At 43.4% G+C, this 22,803-nt stretch overlaps 1 protein-coding gene across 3 annotated transcripts in view; it reads left to right on the plus strand.

Moving 5' to 3' along the window:
- MDN1 (midasin AAA ATPase 1) overlaps window positions 1–22,803 on the plus strand; it is a 138,603-nt gene that overhangs the window by 38,929 nt on the left and 76,871 nt on the right. For all 3 annotated transcript variants that reach the window (XM_065911703.1, XM_065911704.1, XM_065911705.1), the window contains 18 exons: window positions 3,331–3,542; window positions 4,091–4,194; window positions 6,295–6,439; window positions 6,938–7,034; window positions 8,268–8,381; window positions 10,212–10,359; window positions 10,643–10,753; window positions 12,943–13,094; window positions 13,635–13,813; window positions 14,177–14,385; window positions 14,563–14,709; window positions 15,425–15,566; window positions 16,871–17,005; window positions 17,089–17,227; window positions 17,475–17,613; window positions 17,920–18,050; window positions 20,132–20,276; window positions 22,166–22,295. In XM_065911703.1, the coding sequence (XP_065767775.1) occupies window positions 3,331–3,542; window positions 4,091–4,194; window positions 6,295–6,439; window positions 6,938–7,034; window positions 8,268–8,381; window positions 10,212–10,359; window positions 10,643–10,753; window positions 12,943–13,094; window positions 13,635–13,813; window positions 14,177–14,385; window positions 14,563–14,709; window positions 15,425–15,566; window positions 16,871–17,005; window positions 17,089–17,227; window positions 17,475–17,613; window positions 17,920–18,050; window positions 20,132–20,276; window positions 22,166–22,295 (2,579 nt within the window). The remainder of the gene's footprint in view (window positions 1–3,330; window positions 3,543–4,090; window positions 4,195–6,294; window positions 6,440–6,937; window positions 7,035–8,267; window positions 8,382–10,211; window positions 10,360–10,642; window positions 10,754–12,942; window positions 13,095–13,634; window positions 13,814–14,176; window positions 14,386–14,562; window positions 14,710–15,424; window positions 15,567–16,870; window positions 17,006–17,088; window positions 17,228–17,474; window positions 17,614–17,919; window positions 18,051–20,131; window positions 20,277–22,165; window positions 22,296–22,803) is intronic.

The following is a 22,803-nucleotide window of genomic DNA, read 5'->3' on the forward strand; positions in this document are numbered from 1 at the left end:
TTTATTAATTAAAAGGCAAAGGTATGGAAAACAGAGCAGTGGGTACGGAGAAGACGTACAGAAAGCTTCATAGTTCTATTTTGGGAATGTGTGGTTAGTTTTATCTAACTATGAAACTGGTTTTATGTTTTGTGTTAATAATTAGTTTATTAAACATATTTGGCATTTATCAAATACTATGGTGAAAGATAAAAGAAATTTATAGTCTTAATTGGTCTGACTTGCAAATCTGGATCCTTTTGATTGGTTTTTTGAGAAGTTATAATTAAGGATAAATACATTTTGTAAGAATAAGGCCTTCAAGGCCATCAGGCACTTGAGCTGCATTCCTGCAGATTGCCTTGTGAATTTTGTTTGCATGTGTACCCACTTATTTTTTTTATTGACGTTAGTGTGGTATATCTTTCCCCTCACTTTTAGCTCATTTTTGTCATTCTGTTTCAAGTAGATTCTGGTAAATAGCGCATAGACCTACAGATTACCTGGGAGAAGAGACGTAAACCAAATTCCAACAGCACTGGGTTGGAGGGAGCTTATGGGACTCTGTAGAAAAGAGTGGATGATACAGAGGACGTAGATGAAGCAGATAAAACCATTCCAGAAAACAAAAGCTTACGCTAAATGGCAGAACACATAACACGGGTTCACAGTGTGGAGATGGAGCTGGGAGGGCAGCCTCTGGAGAGACAGATATAGAGACGCAGAGGGGTCCTTGGAGACGTCACCAATCCTGGAAAGCAAAAGTGAGAGGAGAATTAAAGATCTCACAGAAGCAGAAATAAGATGGCCACCCTGCGTTCTCCTCTTAAGCCCCTCGAGGAAGCATCACCCATGAAGGAGACTGGTCGGGAGACAGCAAGGCACAGTGCCTGTTCTCAGACCCAGAGCCCTGACCCCAAGTGAGGGGAGGTGTCCGCCTTCTCAGTTGCTCATCACGTGCTTCCATGTGTGGGCATTTTGGAGAGTCATTTTCTTTGGTTCTAGTCATTTTCAAGTGAGCTCTTGTTTGCGGTCTCCATGTATCATGTGTGTAACAGGTAGACCCTGAGTGACGGCCATGAGGGCCAGGTGGTCCAGACCTCCTCCTCTTGGCCTTCAGGTTGCCCCTGAGGCGACCTTTCCAAAGATACCTTGGAAACTCTAGCCCGTAACAGTTCATCCTTTGATTTGTCAATTCACCTTGGTTGACAAGTTGGTTTCCATTGAGTGTTTTTGTTTATTTTTATTTTCAGCAAGCTGTATATATATATGTTCATTTTCTCCATCATTTGAAGCATTATTGACTTAACCAGCCAATATGCCTTCAGTTTTAAATGAACAAGCTTTTTTCTTAAGGAGCCAGATTAATTTGAGATATAAAGCCATTTCTTTCATGAATTCAGTTCACTGAGCTAGTTACTACTAGTAACTAGTAGTAATTGTAACAGGTTGCTCTTCAATGGCATTCCTGTGCCAGGCACTGTTGAGTTTTTACCTGTGTTCGCTCACTTAGCCGTCTTAACAACCTGTTCATTATTCCCGTTTACACACACGAGACCTGAGGCTCACAAGGATTCAGTGCCTTGTTCAAAGTAATGACTAGTCTGTGACTTGAACCCAGCAGTCTGCCTGAGCATCTACCTTCTTAATCATCACTCTGCTGCGTCAGTTAGCTTTGAATCCCGTTTATTTCCTCATCTTTAAGACTAGCTGTTTTATTTAAACTGCATTTGTATTTTGCTTAATTTCTTAACATTCCGCTGTTGACATTCTGACTCATCATCCTCTGCCTAGTCCAGAGTTTAGGGCTTTCCTCTTTGCTTCTCTTCCTGCCTCTCTTTGGTAGATGGCCGTGATTCTGTGATAGTGTGATCAGATTACATCACTCTCTTCCTCACTGACTTCAGTCCATGTGGAATGCTCTACAAACCCTTCCTCACCTGTCATGGGCCCTTCTCTCTCTCCTTCCTTCAGCCCTGCTACCTGGCCAGCCACACTCCCCTCCGTGTTTCTGGTTGCTCTGCGACCTCGCCTGCCACCCAGAGGTGTTTACTTAGCCAAACCCTTTCCTGTTTGATTGCCTTCGAATTCCCATCTTTAACACAGCCTCCTCTGACTGTCACAGCTAAAGTACTAAAATTCTTCTTTGACCCCTCTGCTTTCGTTTCATCTCCTGGCATACCAGCTTCCACTTGATATTCTATACTAGTAGGTATCTTCCTCTGTTGTCTTTTTGGTTAGATTGCAAGCTCCTGAGGGGCAAGAGTGGAATGAGTGGAGTAAAGGAATGTTTTTACTAATTAACGGGTCAGTGCTTACTGGGAAGCGAAGTTGAGTCTGTGAAATTCTCCTGCTTTCTCTGAAATCAGACTCTTCCCTGTAGATGCTCAGTGTCAGGGCACTGGGTTCGGGTGTCTCATTGTTCCTCCTCACAGGCCAGAGAGTAAGTAGTATCCACGATTCTCCAATTGTACTTGCCTGTTTTGAAGCACTTTGATACTGTTTCGGTTCTCGAATTATATTTCTGGGAAATAAAATTGATATTATCATCCTTGAATTGTAGTATTTGGTATCCTAGGCTGCAGAAAATTGTATGCTTGATCTTGTCTAATCTTCCAGAATGATTAGTTCTGCTTGGGCAACTTAAGTCTAGCCAGAGCAGTGTTTCTTGACTCTTATTAACCTCTCCCCACCCCCAGTAGTAAATTAAATTTTAATTTAAATGAATTAATTCCCTAATTCCCCAACCAGAAAAATAAAATGCTAAGAAATAAAAAAGAATCTTAATACTCAGAAATAAATAGCTGAGCCTTGGAGGGTCATAAACCATTGCAACGTCTTAAAAAAACATTTTTTTTACTGTCCCCCTCCCTCAATTTTAATCTCTTTGGGAGCAGTCTCTTCCCCCACCCCACCATTGAGAAGGCATGATGTTAAAGTAAGTGCAGATGCTTAAGTAAATCAATTTCAGATGTTATATTTTTTCCTAAAATATCTCAAAAACATTTTGGTCACTCTTAATAAAATATGGTTTATCATTAAATATACATGATGATTATTCAAATGTGTTAGTAAAATAAATGACATGCCTCTCACTACCCAGTTTGGAATTGCAAATTTTTTCATAATTTGGTTATCTAATACTAGTATTTACTGTAGACCTTTCAAACACATGGAGTGGAAAAAATAGATCATAATCTAAAACTTTAACATAGATTTTTAAGTATTTTGCTATTGTTTCTGATTTTGATGAGAAGAAATCTTACACCTATTCCTGTTTTCTTAGGTATGCTTCCCAGTTTCTGTTAGCTTCAGAAGTTTGTGAATCACATACCTACCTTTTGTTTGCAGTTACAAGCCAGTGGACCCTAAGCTTATTTGGCTGCCTTTACGGGAGGCGTTTGAAGAGCTCTTTGTTCAGACATTCTCGAAGAAGCAGAACTTGACGTTCTTGGGGCACATTCAGACGTGTTACAGGCAGAGACGGTGGCAGGATCTCCTGAAGCTGATGGAGCACGTGCACAAGTCAGCTCTCGGCAAGGACGGGACGCAGAGGGAGGCGGGTAGGTGGCAGCCCAGGCCGCTGGCGGGAGGCCCTGGCTGGAGTCTGAGAGCAGAATGGGGAGAAGAGTGTGGGGCGGAGTGATGCAGCGCGGAGTTAGGGGTTGCGGGGACTTGGGCGAACGTGGCTGACTCGGAAGCGTTGCTGCGCCTGGGACTCAGCACGATTTCTGTACAGGTCAGTGGTTGCCGGTGTTGATGGACAAGTGCCACTTGGTGATCGGTAGGTTACGTAGGCTTAGAAGAGGTCATTCCAGAAAACTGCTTTCCACAGTGAATGGGGCTTTTGGTGGCTTAGTTATCCTCTCTACTTTCTCATCTGTACAGTGGGAATAGTGAGAATAATTGAGTTATCTAATGCATATGCATATAAATGAACTGGCTAGTATAGTGGCTGCATATGGTTGGAATTCTGTAAGCATTTGGACTTAATTTTTTACACTTCTAAGATGTGATTTGTGTGTGTGTTTTGTTAATTATGTGCTTTTTTTAAGTTATATATATTATGACTCAAAATGTATTTTTAATTCTTGTCTTTATTCTTCTCTAGGGTCACTACTAAAAGAGAAGTGGGAAGCATTTGGTCTGAGACTCAGCCATGCCCAACAACAGATGAAAATGACCGAGAATGCCCTATTGTTTGCATTCGTAGAGGTACTTTGCTTTGATTGTTGAGGTTAAGGGAATGTTGATTTGATGCAAAATGCAAGTTAAAGAGGCTACTGTTCTGTCTTCTCTTCTTGTTGACATTTTAGGGCTTGTTGTTTAGAACAGAAAACACTTAAAGAATTCTTTGCGGGGTTTAAATGTCTTTGTATAGACGTGATAAAGTCTTTTTGATAGAATTTAAGATTTTAATTAACTTTGGCGCTGCTGGACCTTCCCTGCTGCCCGGGCTTTCCTCGAGTTGCAGCGGTGGGGCTCCTCTCCAGGCGCGGGGCGCGGGCTCCAGAGCCCAGGCTCAGCACTTACGGTGCCAGGGCCCAGTTGCCCTGTGGCCTGTGGGGTCTTCCCCGGGTCGGGGGCCAAACCCACGTCTCCTGCGTTGGCAGGCGGACTCCTCTCCACGGAGCCCCCAGGGAAGTGCGGAACTGTAGTGCTCCTGAGCACTGTCATTATTATCTTGTAAGATGCAGTTGAGGATAATGAGTGAACCTTTTACTGTTTTGTAGCTGTCTTTGTATTTGTGGGTGGGAGGTGGGTTTGGATCCGTTCATGTGGGGCTACATTTTTGATTCCAGTGCATTAGTAGTTGTGCTGTTTTCTGTCCTCTGACCTTGTAGGATCAGTGTACTTGAATACTTGTGACTTAAGTTTTTTTATATTTTTATTAAAGAAAATCATGGGAGTCTTCAGACTTCACCCTAAGGGTGATGCAGGAATCTTACTTGAGATTATGTCTTAATGAGGAGAGGTCCCTCAACCATATATCTGTTGTTGTGGAGAATTTAGACATCAGCACGTCATCTTATTATAATTGTTCCTAAAATAACCAAAGAAATTATCAAGTGCTGTCAAAATAGGGTTTATACCTATTTCATGACTCGGCATCACACTGAAGTTTTGTACATTTGGTCGTTTTTGTTTTGTTTTGTTTTTACTTATAGAAGATTCTCTGTTAGGATCACCATGAAAGCAAAAGTATAAAGCATTTAAATAATACCAAAACAGTTCAGGTTCTGATATGTCAGTTGAATGGGTTATAAGGTTTATTTTCAGTGCTTTTGAAAATAGAACTTTAAGAGATAAAGTCAGGAAGAGAGATTCATTTTGACATTCTTCAGAAACGGTGAAGGCTCTGTATTACAGCTACTGCACACTCAGTCATTTACCTTTTCTTGGTGTAGGTACTTACAACCTTACCCTGTGTTTATTTTGGTTGCCTTTAGTAGCCATTTGGGTGCTTTTATTTTATTTTTTTATTTTTATTTTTTTTTATTAGCTGGAGGCTAATTACTTCACAACATGTCAGTGGGTTTTGTCATACATTGACATGAATCAGCCATGGATTTACATGTGTTCCCCATCCCGATCCCCCCTCCCACCTCCCTCTCCACCCGACTCCTCTGGGTCCTCCCAGTGCACCAGGCCCCGGGCACTTGACTCATGCATCCCACCTGGGCTGGTGATCTGTTTCACTATAGATAATATACATGCTGTTCTTTCGAAACATCCCACCCTCACCTTCTCCCACAGAGTTCAAAAGTCTGTTCTGTACTTCTGTGTCTCTTTTTCTGTTTTGCATATAGGGTTATCGTTAGCATCTTTCTAAATTCCATATATATGTGTTAGTATGCTGTAATGGTCTTTATCTTTCTGGCTTACTTCACTCTGTATAATGGGCTCCAGTTTCATCCATCTCAGAGCTGATTCAAATGAATTCTTTTTAACGGCTGAGTAATATTCCATAGTGTATATGTACCACAGCTTCCTTATCCATTCGTTTGCATTTGGGTGCTTTTAAACATCTGAATACATTGTAAGTTTTTATTTACCTCACCACCCATATAATGCAGTGGTCTAGTTTATTGCTCTCACTCTTAGGCTCAGAGATGTTTCCTTGACCTTTTGGACATTTGAAGAGAGTTAACTTGACCTTGGCTCGGCAGTCAGTTGGCGCCTTCGGCATCAAGGCATAAGCTCGTCAGGCAGGAGCAGTTCGCCCTGCCTCCGCTCTAACCCTGCTCTCAGAACTGCTGTCCTGAGTGTGTCTGTATCCGAAAGGGATCCTTGACACTTGATTTCATCTTCTAGGGTGCTTTAGCTCAGGCTGTGAAGAGAGGAGAGTGGATTTTGTTGGATGAGATTAACCTGGCTGCTCCAGAAACTTTAGAATGTCTGAGTGGTTTACTGGAAGGCTCCTCTGGCTCCCTGGTGCTACTGGATCGAGGAGACACAGGTAGGTCTTCGTCCTCCTGGGACTGGACTTGCCGCCAGGCCTTTTGGCCTCTTTAAAGTAGTATTCTTTCAGTTGGGCAGATTGCAAGGGCTTCTCAGTGTGATTTGTTTATTCTGTAGATAGTAATTTTATGCAGGGTCTTACTGTTAGGTGTTAAAGGGAATGTAAAAAATAAAATAATTTGTCAAAGCATTTGGATAGTGGGTAATAAAGCATGTTCACTCAGTGACAAAATACACACTGGTGAATAGGTGATGAAACGTAAATGGCCTGGATAACCACACCGTAAGAGATGGTGGAATGGCAGCTTAAAATTAGGTTGTATACATAGACCTGGAAACTGATTTCACTGGGGTTTCACCAAAGGCAGAGATGGCTGAGCAGCCAGTACCACCCTTGCTGAGCCTTGAGGCAGAGTGATTCACCTGGGGGCTCGGTGGAGTTAGTCTTACCCCATCACTTGCAAGTTGTTGAGAAGTTCTAGTTGTCTTTTAACAGAACCACTGGTTCGTCACCCCGACTTCCGTTTATTTGCTTGTATGAATCCAGCAACTGATGTAGGCAAAAGAAATCTCCCACCAGGAATAAGAAACAGGTAAGGGGACATGGCCTGGTACCTGTAGACAGTTTTAAAGTTAAGTTCTCTTGATTGATTGACTGGTAGTGGTAACATAATCAACCCTCATAACAATGCTGGAAATTTCTTCACTGCTGATAGAGGAATCTTCTTACTTGTCATATTTTTCTTTCTATAGGTGGTAGGAATACAGAAAACTCCAGAACAATAGGGATTTTTTTCCTTTGGGTTGTTAATTTGACATTTAATGTTAGTTAATCCATTTGATGACTCATGGATATTGCTGAAAACAAAAATCTTTCCTTCTTCAAATAGCCCTTTGGCTATTAGAAAACCTTCCTATAAGGAAATAACAGTATCTCATGTAACAGCATAAGTGCATCTTAGGATGAGTCCTTTTGGATGAGGCTAAGGATTTGTAAAACGACATTAAATTTCAGTTTTCATCATTAAACACTGAGTAACAGGGACAAGATTTTGATGTATATAGCGTTGGGAAAAGATAAATGAGCTTGTTTGTTGTTGGTAACCTGTTGAATCTGAGTTTTAAAATAGTGTTAAAACTTTATTAAATCTTTTCCCACATTATAAAATAATAAAATAGTAATAATATAATAAAAGCTGGGGCAAATTTTATCAACCATGAGTTGTATTTTGCTTTGCTACAACTGTTAATTTCTGATGTTGAGGGGACTTTGTAGCTTTGTTACATGTAGTTGTGACCAAGAACGCGTGCTGAGATTAGGAACAAGGACGTGTGTTCAGTCACTCAGCCGTGCCCAGCTCCTTTGCAGCCCCAGGGACTGCGGCCCACCAGGTTCCTCTGCCCATGGAGTCTCCCAGGCAAGGATACCAGCGTGCGGCTGCCATTGCCTACCCAGGGACCGCCCCAACACAGGGGTCAAACCCGCGCCTCTGTGTCTCCTGCCTTGGCAGGCGGGTTCTTTATGTCTGTGCCACCTGGGAAGCCCGAGAATGAGGAAGAATAAGCCTTATTTTTGTAGCTGTTTTTGCAAGGGCCGTGTGATTTTCGTCTCACAGTAGTAGTAGATGTAGTGTGGGTTTTTGGTCACAGTTATGTTATTTTCTATTTTGATATGATCAGTCTGTATCTCAAGTTGAAAGGCTTTCATAATTCATATTACAAGTGGGTAAAATGAGTTGACATAACTATTGTCTTGTGTTTTTGTTTTGTTAAGATAGATGTATTAACTTCCTCAATGTGGCAATAATGGATTAATTGTCTTACAGGTTCACAGAACTTTATGTAGAAGAATTAGAAAGTAAAGAAGACTTACAGATTCTTATTGTGGATTATCTGAAAGGCTTGAGTGTGAATAAGAACACAGTGCAAGGAATCATAACGTGAGTTCTCTCTGGTTTCTTTTTATAAACTTTTCCTCTGAACAGAAAAATATGTGCCTCATGCATATAAATTTTCTTCTTTTGCTTCTAACAAGAGAAGACTGATGGAAGGATTATTTAGACTTTATTTTTAAAGTTGGACACAATGGACTCCCTTGGATTTTCCTAAGGAAGCTATTGAGTTGGCCAAAAACTTCATTTGGGTTTTTTTTCTGTAAGATGGTAGAGAAAAACTGAAACAAACTTTTTGGCCAATGTAGTACATACAGAGCTTATAAATCACTGCCTATGAAAATATGTAACCAATAATACTCTCCCAGTTACTTCTGTATTCATAGCTGAGAGTTTGAGTCCTTGGAGGATTCAAATTCTTCGAGGAGATATAAACAGTATTTTGATCTGTCTTGTTGAAATCCTTTGTGCAGTTTGCATGTTAACCATAGAAGGGGAGAAAGCTTGATATAATTGATTGGGTCTGGTTTGGAATTAGTAGGGCTTAGCTGAATGATCTATAGCGTAGTGATATGGCTTGGTGCTTTTAATTTGAGTCTCTTTCCTCTTTTTCGTATGCCATTTGGAAAGGGTACAGTCTGTGTATCAGACACCCTGGATTCTAGTGCTGGCTCTGTCTAATTCTGTCATCTGGGGCATGTCACTTAATTTTCCCTGTGTCCCTAAAGTGAAATATACATAAAGGTTTTGAAGTCAGATCATGTTAGTGTTTTACTTTGCTTTTCATGCTTTGCTCCTTTTTTTTTTTTTTAAATATAAATAGTTATTGTGTCACTTAGGTGCTAGGAGTACAGCTATAAATAAAACAGAATCTTTGTTCTTTTCATGGAGCTTTGATACTGCAGGTGAAGATAACAAATAGAGATGTATTGTTATTTTTGGTTGTGATAAGTGAAGAAAAATAACACATAAAATGTCAGTTAGAAAATAAGACGTGGAGCCCTGTTTTAAATAGGTTAGTCAAGGAGACATTTGTCAAAGGGCTTTGGAATGGTTTGTCACACCACATTTAAAATCTGAGCACTTTTTGTTAGCCAAGAATAGTACAAATATTCAGAAAGCTGGGGATAAAGCAGTGGCTCTTAGAAGTGCTGGTGGTACAAGAGGTGCATGTTCCTTATATAGAAACTCACTCTGGAACGCAGATTCTTCCTACAATAGAAAGGATATCTAGCTAGATTGGTAAGAGGCAAGTCAGATCCTATTTGGGCAAGAACCTGAGTTTTATCTCTGGCATACACTTGGTTAGAATTGATTTTGTGGTATCTGCTTATGAATTTTCATGAATTTTTGAGTTTTGCATTTGATGTTTCCATCTGAAATTTCTTCCATTTTGCCATCTTCTGAACTTCTGAAGTATGTGGTAATGAAAATAGAAATGGTCCCCAATCATCAGGCATTTTATGACTTTGTCACTATTGGTTATAGCCGTATCTGTAGACTTTAAAAAACACCATGACTTTTTTTTCTGTGTGCTTGGCCATCATCACTGGAGTTTATACAGGGATTTCACTTGACTCTCATATTAATGTCAACTCTGGAACCCTGTGTTAGGATTCAAGAGATTCTTGCTAAGTACCTCTGAAATCTCCCTGTCTTTTCCTTAAGAGTCAGAGATTTCTCACCTCTCTCCTCATTCCATCCTGAAGGAAATTGATCCATCTTCATTTTACTATTTTTGATGGCAAGTTTTATGTAAGCTTGGCCACCTAATCTATAAAAATGACTCTTGGCCCTTCTGTAGAAGAAACAGGAACAAGAGCAAAATAATAACACTTATTGGTTACTGAAATAATCTGAACTGCATCCTCCTTGTAGCTTCTACACAGCTGTGAGGAAAGAGTCTGGAACAAAACTGGTGGACGGGACCGGCCACAGACCTCACTACAGCCTTCGGACTCTGTGTAGGGCCCTGCGGTTTGCAGCTGCCAATCCGTGTGGCAGCATCCAGCGCTCGCTCTATGAGGTCTGTGCGCGGTCTGTGTGGGGGGAGCGGGGGGTGGGCATGCCCCGGGAAGGGGGGCGTGCGGATGCAGGGGCCCAGTCTGTGTGTGCTTCCGTCAGACGAGCCCAGAAGGTTTCATCCTGGAATCTTTACCTACCGTTCGCCTTTTTCTACCGTTGTAACTCGTTTAGAAGTTGTTCTGCGCACCGCCACCACCCGAGAGGTTGAATTGTGTTCTTGGAGTAAGTTGGCCTCTTATTACAGAAGGGTAACTACTGTTGTGTGTATTTGTGTGTTTTTCTAGGGCTTTTGTCTGGGTTTCTTAACACAGCTTGACAGGGCATCGCACCCAGTCGTTCAGAAGCTCATTTGTCAACACATTGTCTCTGGCAACGTAAAAAGTCTGCTGAAGCAGGTGGGTTCTTGTTTCATCTTTCTCTAAAATTTTATTTGTCTGGCTTCGCGGTGTCTCTGTTGCTCCGTGCAGGCTTCCTCTCGCCGCGGTGGGCAGCGGCTGCTCCTGGTTGCAGTGCAAAGACTCCTCCTTGCAGGGGCTCCTCTTGTTCCGGAGCACAGGCTCCAGGCGCGTGGGCCCGAGAGCATGGACCCAGGGGATGTGGTGTGGGGACTTCGTCGCTCCACAGCAGGTGGGATCTTCCAAGACTGGGGGTTGAACCCGTGTCTACTGAATTGGCAGGTGGATTCTTACACACTGTACCACTGGGAAAGTCCTCTTTTTTGATTTTTGATGTAACATAAATAAAAGGTAGAAATATCAGATTGTTAGCTGTTTGGGTTTTTTTTTTAAACAAAACTTGTTTGTAATTATAAAAGCAGTTTATCCCACAAACACTAGATAGTATCTTAGACTCTAGTACCTAAGGTGGTGAGAAGTCATGGTAATCTTACTCTTTGGAGATTTAAGCCCTACAGATTGTCCTTTCCTTCTAAATCATATATATGTGTGTATATATAATTCGTTAAATAGTTTTTATATATCAAACTCTGGTACCTGTGTGTGTGTGTAGCTTCAGCAAGGTGAGTTCTAACACCGGCACGCCCCACTGTATTGCGTTTGCTCTGACGTATCTCCCCGATGTTGCAGTGTTACGGATTGAGGGTTTGTGGGACCCTGTGTTGTCAGTTGGCGGCGAGCACTTTTTAGCAGTAGAGCATTCTTAAATTTGGGTGTTTACATGTTTTAGATGCATTATCGCATGCTTACTAGATTGTGGTATAGGGTAAACGTAACTTTCATATGCACTGAGAAACCAAAATTTTGTGTGACTGTCTTTATTGCAATATTGACTTCATTGCCATGGTCTGGAATTCAACCTGGAAAATCTTTAGGGTATGCCTGTATATGTCTGATATATAAAAGGAGACCATCTCATAAGGATGTTCTGTAGCGTCCTTCTTAGTCTCACTATATCCTAGATGTATTTTTAATGTTTGTACCAGAAATCACCGTAAGTCATGCTTTCTGATGGTCACTTAGCATTGCATCAGAAGCTTACACCATAATTTATTGGCACACCTCCCCTTTGATCAGTGGTTGGACTTGCTTCCCCCCTTTCCTTTTCGTTTTTCTGTTACACACGAGTGCCACTTCAGCCCGACGGGGAATCACAGGATGCTGGGACTGAAGGACGCTGATAGAACTGCCTCACCACTGTCTTGTTCACATGTCAGTTGCTGTCTTTAGGAAGAAAGAGCCATTGGGACTTGGGGGTACTTGGATTCAATGTTTTTTCCTTTTGAAAAATTACGCAAGTAACACATGAATATATACTTTGGTTAAACTGTGAAAACATTGAGAAAAGACTCAAGCTTGCTTTGGTTATTTCAATACAATCCCCCTGCACTTATTTTCTGTATGTGTTCCTCATAGTTACACATGATGGAGGCTTAACAGTTCTTTTCTCTTGCGGCTCTTCTGCCCAACTGAGGAGTCCTTAAAAGCAGTGCCTGCAATTGTGACTTCAGGTCAGGAGGCGTAAAGAGCACTTTCTGTAGCTGTATATGTGAGCACCACTTTGCCATTCTCACAGATCAGAAATGGTCGTTGTGTATAAATCAGCTTGACTTGCACCACATCTTTAAAAGATTATGCCTTTACTACAATATTATTCTTAACAAGTTAGTTTCTCTGGGTCGTTGCTTTTACTTCTGATGTCTTCCAGGGAACCCAGAATTGAGCGGTATAACCCCATCCCCGCCCCCCCACTGCAGTACAACACTGGCCTTGTTTGGGGAATGTGCTTTACATGAAACACATATTTTTGACAAAAATGCTTGATTAGAGTGAGAATTTTCATAGATGAGAGAAGAGAACTGAGTCATAAACTATCTGAGAAATTATTTTGATTTAAGTGCCCCCCAAATCTACCTACCCCTATGTGAGTTTTAAGACCAGTATATGTCACCATTTTGTTCTCATTCCTCAAAGTAATTTTATTTTTGTGTTCATCTGTGGATTTCCGTGTTGAGGGCACCAGAACAAGGCAGCATGCTTGGCGACAGTTCTCTTCGCCACCCCTCTCCGAGAGAGCGCCGTAGCTGTGCGGGGCTGTGGTTTAGTCCTCTGACCCTTGTGTCTTTCAGCCCATTCCAGAACCGACGGGAGGCAGGCTCATCCAGGTGGAAGGGTACTGGATTTCGGTGGGGGACAAGGAGCCCGCGATAGACAAGACGTACATCCTCACGCCCTCCGTCAAGCGGCACCTGAGGGACATAGCCCGCGTGGTCTCCGCAGGGTGTGTGGGCCTTCCTCTCGCTGCTCTGGGGTCTGCCCGGACAGGCGGTGCTCAGGGTCTAGTCTTGCTTCCTTAGCTTTCAGAGAGCTTTCCTGTTACTCATTCGCTGAGTGAGTGAGTACCTTCTACAGTCAGTCCTGCCGCTTTTCACCTGGCAGAGAGCACCATTTCTAGTTGTACCATTTGGTGGGGGCAGTACCTGTGTGATAATTTTCGCCATTATTAAGATTGCCTGTTAGTATTTTGCTGATGGACATTCATCACCTATTATCTGTTAAGCGAGTGGTGGCTAGTCCCACTCACTGTTTCTTACTAGTGCAAGAGGGGCTGGAATTACTTTCTTAGTAGTTTCTCAGTAACTATTTTTATATAGAAACTGCTCAGGGCTTAAGAAATATTCCATTCATAGTGCATAGGTGTATAATAACGTTCTCTTAGGATATTAAATGTTATGCTCTTTTTTTTTTTTTTTAATGCTACATGATTTAATTCTGGTTTCTGTCTTTTTCTAAATTGCTTTACTGGTTGATCTTTTTAAAGAACCTATCCAGTGCTGATTCAGGGAGAGACATCAGTGGGTAAAACAAGCCTGATCCGGTGGCTGGCCGCAGCTACTGGTAACCATTGCGTGCGTATTAACAACCACGAGCACACGGATATTCAGGAGTATATCGGCTGTTACACATCTGACTCCTCAGGGAAGCTTGTGTTCAAAGAAGGTAGGATGATTATTCTGTTCCATGGATTTCCTCGAGTAGTCGTTAGCCTTTTCAGCTGAGGCACATGGAAGCCCTAACGGCTGGTTTTTCTTCCTGCCTGGGCTCTATGACAGATAAGTGGTGATGGTTAGGACTGATGCTTCCTTTGGGCCACACTCATCTTGTCAGCTGCAGACAGGACTAGGGCCTGGTTTTGAAGAGTGTAAGTTTCCTTGATATTTAACACCACAAACTGTTTTGAGACATGACTAGCTGCAGAGAGTAATTTGCTTTGAAATTTAACAGTAATCTAGGATTCGTTGATTGGTATATAACACCTTGGACCAATTTATGCACTGATTCTTATAATTTGTCTCCCCTAAGGTGTTCTTATTGATGCTATGAGGAAGGGCTATTGGATTATTTTAGATGAGTTAAATTTGGCCCCCACCGATGTGTTGGAGGCGCTGAACAGACTGCTGGACGACAACCGTGAGTTGCTCGTGACAGAAACCCAGGAGGTCGTGAGAGCACACCCTCGCTTCACGCTCTTTGCCACCCAGAACCCCCCGGGGCTCTACGGGGGCAGGAAGGTGAGTAGCTCCTCCCGCGTCACTCCTGCTTGTCACCACGGCATGAGTCTCCTTGGTGAGGCTGTGTTTTTACCTCTGCTGAAGGACTTTTCTTTTTATGGTGAATGACAGCGCCTCCATTCTGTAAATTAGATGCAAAGGCCCTCTTTATCATGTTGTTCTCTGCGTGCTTCCCAGGTGCTTTCCAGAGCCTTCAGGAATCGGTTTGTGGAGTTGCACTTCGATGAGCTGCCTAGTTCTGAGTTGGAGACAATCTTGCACAAGCGGTGTGGCTTGCCCCCATCCTACTGCAGCAAGCTGGTTAAGGTCATGCTGGACCTGCAGGTATTCCTCCCCTCATCCTTAGTGACAGCTGGACTGTGCTGATCAGATTTGGTGACAGAATCTGAGGCCTCCTGGGGTAGAAACCCCAGTCCATTTTATTATTACTTTTTATTATTCTTTTATTATTTTTTCTAGGAGTGAGGATCATATCTTTAACATGCATTCCATTAATACTCATCTTTTTGGTTTTGTTTTATAATTAGGCAATTTAATAACATGTTAAAATTTTTCTGATAATTATTACATTCCCTACTTGTGGATAATTTTGAAGCATTTACTAAGGTTGGAGTTTGGCATTGACAAAGTGCAGTTTTTGTTTTTTAAATGGATACAGTAATCCTTGTATGGTCCTAACTAAAGAGATCCATCCTTGTCGTGTTACTTCTCTTGTGAACTCTACAAAGCTACAGGCTTTCTTTCTTCCTTTTTTTTCTTTTTTTTTTTTTTTTTTAAAGAATATCCCATTTATTTTATGGGGTTAAAAGTGGTTTTTGTCAGGATTACCCATTTTTGAATCACTCCCTAAAAGGTCAGTAGTTGCCACTCTCACTGCTGTGTCCTGCACTGTGGGGTTGCTCCTGCACGTTTGCGCTGTTTGCATTCTCCTCTGTAGTCTTTCCCTATGTCCCACCTTCCTGTGGGAGCCTGAATTTGTTAGGGCTTCTGTACTTTGTGCTCGCCATCACCCTTTTCATTTGTTTTGCTGCTTTCACAGTCCTATCGCAGAGGTTCTTCAGTGTTTGCCGGAAAGCAAGGCTTCATCACCCTCCGTGATCTGTTTCGATGGGCTGAGCGATATAGACTGGCCGAGCAGACGCAGGAGGAGTATGACTGGCTACAGCACTTAGCCAACGATGGTACGCTCTCAGCACGTGCTCTCCGACCGTGAGCTTAGGGTAGATCACAAGCTATGTTGTTAAATCTTGCTCAGATTGTGGTATATACACATTGTACTGAGCATTGCAGGAACAGAGCCTTTGTCCCTCGAGTCTAGACTGCTGTTACTAGCATCCTGTTTCTGCAAGGCCTCTGTTTCGTTAGGTTTTGGTTGCTAAGGTTTGCTCACTCGTCCCTTCGTCCCTTCACGTAGCCGCCTGTGGGAGTCAGGGTGTGAACATCATGCCATTAGCAGTTTAGGCAGGGGGTTGGTGGGTCTTTGCACTGTTTACCTGCAGTGTGATGACCATGGAGAATCCTGCTTCCGCCTTAGAAACTTGCAGAAAACTGAATGATTAGATGATACCAGAGTTCTAAGAGAAGGCAGTCATGTCATCTGAGACTCAGATTTGGTCATTTTGGTATAATCAGTTGGAAGAATTTGTATGCTTCTCTCCATGAAAGCCTTTCAGAATCTTCTGTTTTGAGAGGTCTTGGTGAGTCATTAATAGGGTGACTAATAAGCATGGGGAAGAAATGAAACTAACCCATGAGAGTTGCATTTGCTCTTCTTAACTGGTAAAGAAGAGAGGGAGGAACACTTTTTTTTCCCCCATCGAGGTATAACAAAACGTAACAGTAAAATGGGGGAGGTGATATATTATTTCATGTAAAGCTCAGTATAATTTTACATATGTGAATACCCATATGTAAATCACCACCTCGGCTAAGATTTAGGATATTTCGATTAATATTTCCTTGGAAGATTCCTTCGTGGCTCTTGCGAGTCTTAACTCCTGGAGGTAAGCTCTCCTCTGACATCTGTCACCAGTGATGGATTCTGCCCGAGCTTCCGCTTCGTCTAAACAGGATCATGCAGTGTGTGCTCTTGTGTCTGGCGGATTTTCACTCAGACTAACGTGAGATTCAGCCAGGCTGTTTTGTGTATCCGGACTTCCTTCCTTTTAAAGTATGACTGTGTTGTGACCCACTGTGTGGAGATATCATGTGTTTATCCATTCTCTTGCTGAGGGCCGCAGGGATCATTTCCACTTTCTAGCTGCTGGAGACAAAGCTGCTCTCAGCATTCCCCACTGTCTGTCAGAGCCGCGCGTTCCCGTGTCAGGCTCACCTAGGGGTCATTTGACGGAGTGAACAGTTCCTTGCCGTAGGGTCTCTCTGTTTTCAGAGTAGGTCTTCAGGTTTCCTCTTCACAGCAGCTAATGCTCCACAGTCCCAGTGCTCCTTGGTATTAACACTTGACGGTTCGTTTTTTTTCTCCAAGGTTTTATGCTTCTGGCAGGCCGAGTCAGGAAGCAGGAGGAGGTGGTTGTGATTCAAGAAGTCCTTGAGAAACATTTCAAGAAAAAATTATGTCCTCAATCGCTCTTCTCCAAAGAAAATGTCCTCAAATTGCTGAGTGAGTAGGCCATCATGTCCCAGGGAAAATGAATTTGAGTTGAACTCGTATTAGAACCTACATGTGTACTCTGCCTCTGATAGGTAAATTGTCTACTCCGACATCCACCTGGGAATCTAAGTTCAGCCACATCGTGTGGACTGAGGGCATGCGGCGACTGGCGATGCTGGTGGGAAGGGCATTGGAATTCGGTGAACCGGTGCTGCTGGTTGGAGACACGGGGTGAGGTCGGGAGAAAGGGTTCCATCCCATAGTTCATGCAGCACTTGCCCTTCTGGATGAGAGGCGGTGGGGTGCTGGTGTTTGGGGGAAGGCCCTCTGAGGCAAGGGCAGAGGCCCCGTGTGGACCAGCAGTCTCTGTGGCTTTGGTCAGGCTCTCCCCAGGGCTTCTCTTCTTGCTGCTTGGGGTGTTTGTGGAGGCATGTTTGAAATTCACGCTCCTTGCTAATCTGGTGTGTGTGTCCCACAGGTGTGGGAAAACGACTGTCTGCCAGGTGTTCGCAGCCTTGGCAGATCAGAGCTTATACTCGGTCAGCTGCCACCTACACATGGAGACCTCGGACTTCCTGGGGGGTCTGCGGCCGGCCAGGCAGAAGCCAGATGCCAAGGTGTGTCCAGGGCAAGTGAAGATGCCTTGGTTCATCTGAAGAACTGAAGTTGGCTCTGTGCAGGGGTCAGCTGTGGGCTTCTGTTCATGGCGGGGTGTTTGAGTCCAGATTTGATGTGTATCTTATCTTCACATTTTCGCTGGTCAACACGGGGGCTCCATGAGCACCCTGTTACAGAAGTTCTTTGTTCCTTGACCCGCGTTTTCTGCAGAAAGACCCTTTCACTAGTGGACGTGTGCTGGCTACGTGTGGATTGTCTTGTGGAGCCACCTACTCTTTAAGTTAACCTGCTTTTCCAAATTGTAGGAGGAAATTGACACATCAAGACTCTTTGAGTGGCATGATGGGCCTTTGGTTCTGGCCATGAAGGAGGACGGCTTTTTCCTCTTAGATGAGATCTCGCTGGCTGATGACTCTGTCCTGGAAAGACTCAACAGGTACACGCGTGTGAGAGGTTTGCCCTGTGTTCGATGCTGCTGCTGGTCTGGGTTTTACAGATGCTGATCCTGTGCCCGGTGATGCTCTTCATCGGTCTGCTGAAAAGGTTTGAGAACGACGGTGAGCAGTGCTCCTTTAGGCTTTAGCGCTCACTTTCTCCTTTAACAGACCTGGTTCTTCGGTTTAGCTGTTAATAATCAGAAAGATGGGACAGTGGGGTGCTAGGGCTAAAACACACGAGCCCAAGTTAGAATCCTTTTTTAAGGCAAATTATTACATGGCCCTTGATTTTTCCCTCAAAGAACTAGAATCAAAATCCTAGGTGTTATTGCTGTCAGGCCTCTCAGCACCCCAGGACAGGACCCTTACCCTCCACTCAGACCTGGCTGGCTGCACAGCCCCCAGCCTCATGGTGGCGTCGGATGTGAGAGCCTGTGCTTTAAGAAATCAGGCCTCCCTGGAAACATTTAAGCAAAGGTTGGACTGCTGATTTTCCAGAACAGAAGGGAAACTCATGCATCAGAAAAGGTGACAAATGAACATTCCCAAAGAATATGGCTGCATGAGTACCAAAATCTGACCAGATGAAGCAGTTTAAGGATTTTCCTAAAGCCTTCAGCAGACTCGCAGAGACCTGCTTTTTGGGCCATGAAAGACTTTAGGCAGGACAAGAAAAGTAAAAGCTGAGGCAAGCCCACCTGTTTGGAGCGTGGCCTCCAGAAGGTTCTTAAATGGCAAGAAAAATGTGCCTGAGGTTTCAGGAACGTCCTGGCCGGTAGAAAGAAGCCCTGGCAACCGAGGCAGGACATCCTGGCCCCCACGTGGAGGCCTGAGGGATGGACCCCTGGTGACCGAGGACCAGCCGCGGTCGCACTGGAAGTGAGGCTGCCTCACCTGACGGATCCCCTGAGAGCAGTGACCACCGTGGGGCCCCGCCGTCCGCCGTGGCTCTGCGGCAGATACAAAGCGGCCGTGAGACAGAACCGCTGCCGACCAGGAGCCATCACAGCAGAAGGCCTTGCTGTGCAGTGAGAATAGCACGGTGCAGCGTTCATTGAGGCCTCCAGACTCAGCAGATTGATCACGTTTAGGAAAATAAAGCATTGTTTATTTAAAGTACATGTTCAATCATGAGACAGAAAAAATGTTTTACTAAAAGTAAGATAAATGGACAAAGCAGAATAACTAGACAAAAAGACCTCAGATCATTGTGGCTCTTGATGATTAACTGTTTTTCTTGATTGAGATATAATGTACATATCATGACATGTACATGTTTTAAATGTATAATTAAACAAGTTTTAGTAAATTTACTGAGTTTCGCCACCACCACAATCCAGTTTACACTTCCATCATCCCAGTGGGACCCCGACTTTGCATTTACAGTTTATATTTGGTGCTCCCTCATGCTCCAGGAAGAAAGAAATGGCAACCCACTCCAGCGTTCTTGCCTGGAGAATCCCAGGGACGAGAGAGCTTGGTGGGCTGCCGTCTACGGGGTCGCACAGAGTCGGACACGACTGAAGCGACTTAGCAGCGGCAGCAGCAGCGTGGTCCAGGAAACTGCTAATCTGCTTCCTGTCTGTGTAGATTTCTCTTTTCAAGACCTTTCATATAAGTCATCTCTTTGTCACTTTGCATCAGTGTTTGGAGGTCCGTCCGTGGGTGTAGCCTGCATCATTAGTGTGCCCTTTTTACTCCTAATAGTTCTTCACTCTGTTGATAATACTGGATCTTTTTCTTCACTCACCGCTTTGTGGTATTTGGGTTGTTTTCCTCCACTTATGAATAAAGCTGCCATGAATATTTGCATACAAGTCACCCATTTTTAAAGCAAATGTCTTAATAAGGCTTAAAATAGAAAAAGGAATTCTTTTTCTTTTGATCAGAACTATTGTTCCATGACACAGGAATTAGGATAACTAGTAAAAAAAAATTTGAAGTTTGTCATAGGAAACCATTAACTAAAGTGAGAGCTCAACAGAGAAGGTGATTTTATTTTCCTTTTTAAGAACACTGTCACCATAAAAGAGAGTATGGAAGCGTTTTCTAATCTTCCAATCTCCAATTTTTCTTCCAGTGTCCTTGAAGTGGAAAAGACTCTGTTATTAGCTGAAAAAGGCAGCCTTGAGGACAAGGATAATGAGGTAGAGCTGTTGACAGCTGGGAAGAAATTCCGTATCTTGGCAACCATGAACCCTGGGGGCGACTTCGGAAAAAAAGAGGTAAAACTGTTGTTAAAGCATCATTTTTTTCTGTCTTTTGACCTCAGCTCACTGGCATCCTAAATATAGTATGTAAAAATTCATCTGCTTAGAAACTGAATAAAAACCAAAAATCTAGAAAGATATTTGAGTCATTATTAGGTTCAAAAGTAACTCTAACAGATAAAACATTTCCTTACTTGAGGTTTCCCTTTTTGTATGTGTGTGAAATTTCATTGTTTCAATCACTTTGCCTGGCTTTCTACGTGTGTTATTGGTAACAGATTCTCATGGGAGCTGTGTGGGGAAGTTATTATGCTAGTTTTATGGATGAGAAGAGTTGGAACTGAATTTTATTCTCATGTTCTGCTTCTCGAGTCTACTCTGCTAAACCTGGGAGGTGGTGATATGAGTGATTAAAGTGACGTGGAAGCAGTGGCAGCCGGGATCCCGTCCTGGCTTTGCAGGTTGTGTGGGGTTGTGTGGGTCGCCCTCAAACTTGGAAAGGGAGAGAGTGAGGGCAATGTCTTCTGTTAAGAAAGTGCTGTGAGGGTCCAGTTAGCGTGGAGCACCCCAGACCCCACGGTCCTCAGGCGCGTGAAGCCTTTCTGTGAGAAGTCTGCACTGTGTTTGGGACCCTGGTCTGTTCAGGTTAGGGAGGGAGGACTACTATTTTTCCTCAGTAGTATGAGAAAAGAGATGATTGCTGTGCTTCAAGAAATACACTGAGGAGAAGAAATAAAATACATCACAGTTTCAAACAAAGTATGAAAATAGGCTTCTTGGCAAGTGGAAATAACACAGAAAGATCTGATTTCCAGGTTGTGTTGTGTTAACTTGCCTGGCAGGTTTGCTTGAGGTTTTTTGGACAGAGATTGCCAACTTTTACCATTGGAGAAGGAAATGGCAACCCACTCCAGAACTCTTGCCTGGAAAATTCCGTGGATGGAGGAGCCTGGTAGGCTACAGTCCATGGGGTCGCAAAGAGTCGGACACAGCTGAGCAACCTCACTTTCTTTCTTCCTGTAGTTCTTTTTGGAGAAGGAAATGGCAACCTACTCCAGTGTTCTTGCCTGGAGAATCCCAGGGATGGAGGGGCCTGGTGGGCTACAGTCTGTGGGGTTGCAGAGTCGGACACGGCTGAGCAACTCACACACAGAGCCCGAAGGGAAAGCTGTCTTTTGGTTTGCATGCCTTGCGTCAGACAGAGTTGGGATCCGGAAACTGGGGCCCGGCTGAGCCAGGCTGGTGCTGAGCGGCACGTGTTCCTGCTCTGCCTGGCTGGGTAGACAGAAGTATGGTGTTGATCCAGTTGTCCAGTAAAAGGAAATCATTGGTGCACTGTTGCGAACGGGGTTACCTGACCTAGGGGAAGGGTAAGAGAATCCAGACTGAGGCAAAGGCTCTTGAGACTGGAGGACTAAACTGTTCCTTGTCATATAGGCAGTAAAGATTCGCCTCTTTACCTTTTCACTCCCTTTGAGCCATATCCAGGTTTTCTCCCTCTACTTCAGCAACTCTCCCCCATGGGAAGATAGCATTTACTTTTTCTAAGCCTCCGGTTAAGGTAGCTGAAGGGAAAATAAAGGGAAGGGCCTCTGCTTTGGGACAGGGGTTAGGATTTGGGAGTCATCTACTGGAATCTTCCCTGGAGCACGGACTCCATGAGACCTTGAAGTTCTTTCTCTACCATGGTTTTAAAGAAGGTGATGGGAATATGAGTTTGGGAAGTGTGGTGGAGATTAATGAGATGACATGTGTTAGGAGCCAGGACAAATAGCTGTCCAATAAATTATAGATAGTAGAAGAGGTAAGAAAAGAAGCTCCAGGTACTTGACAGATTTGCGGCCAATATTCAAAAGATTTGTTTTCCTCACAGATATTCACATTAGAATTTGTGTTCTTTGTAGCTGTCTCCTGCCTTAAGAAACCGCTTTACAGAAATATGGTGCCCTCAAAGCACAAGGCGTGAAGATTTAATTCAGATCATCAGCCATAATCTTCGTCCAGGATTATCTCTGGGTAGAACAGATCATAAAGGTGAGAGTGTTCGGATGTGGGGGGTGGTAGTGGGCAGAGAAGTTGTGTTGGAACCAGGGGAGTAGGACGTCAGTGGTATGTGTATATGGTATGTTCTAAGGAGAATTGGGAACGAATAGATCTAAGGAAAATACTAGCCTGGTACCTCCCACTAAAGTGTCGCTCCTTCACCAGGGTTCCTGAAGTTTAGCTTTCTGATGGTTTTACCTTTTGGCCATCTTTATAATGAGATTTGTTATTATAAAATATATAGTATTCGCTGGCTAAAGATAAGGGAAATACAGGTTTTTTTTACTTGGCTGTGCCGTGTGGCTTGTGGCATCGTAGTTCCCCAACCAGGGATCAATTGCTGAACCACCATGTCATTCCCAGGAAAATGTGGTTTAAATGTTAGTGATTACCACCTTTAGAAAATGTTTATAGAATTTTCAGTTGTGTTTCTTCAGTAGTTGTCAACTAACTTGTTATTTTACTTTAAAATTTCTTTTTATTATGAAAATTCTGAAAC

The sequence above is a fragment of the Muntiacus reevesi genome, chromosome 19 (assembly GCF_963930625.1).
Source record: "Muntiacus reevesi chromosome 19, mMunRee1.1, whole genome shotgun sequence".
Classification (NCBI taxonomy): domain Eukaryota; kingdom Metazoa; phylum Chordata; class Mammalia; order Artiodactyla; family Cervidae; genus Muntiacus; species Muntiacus reevesi.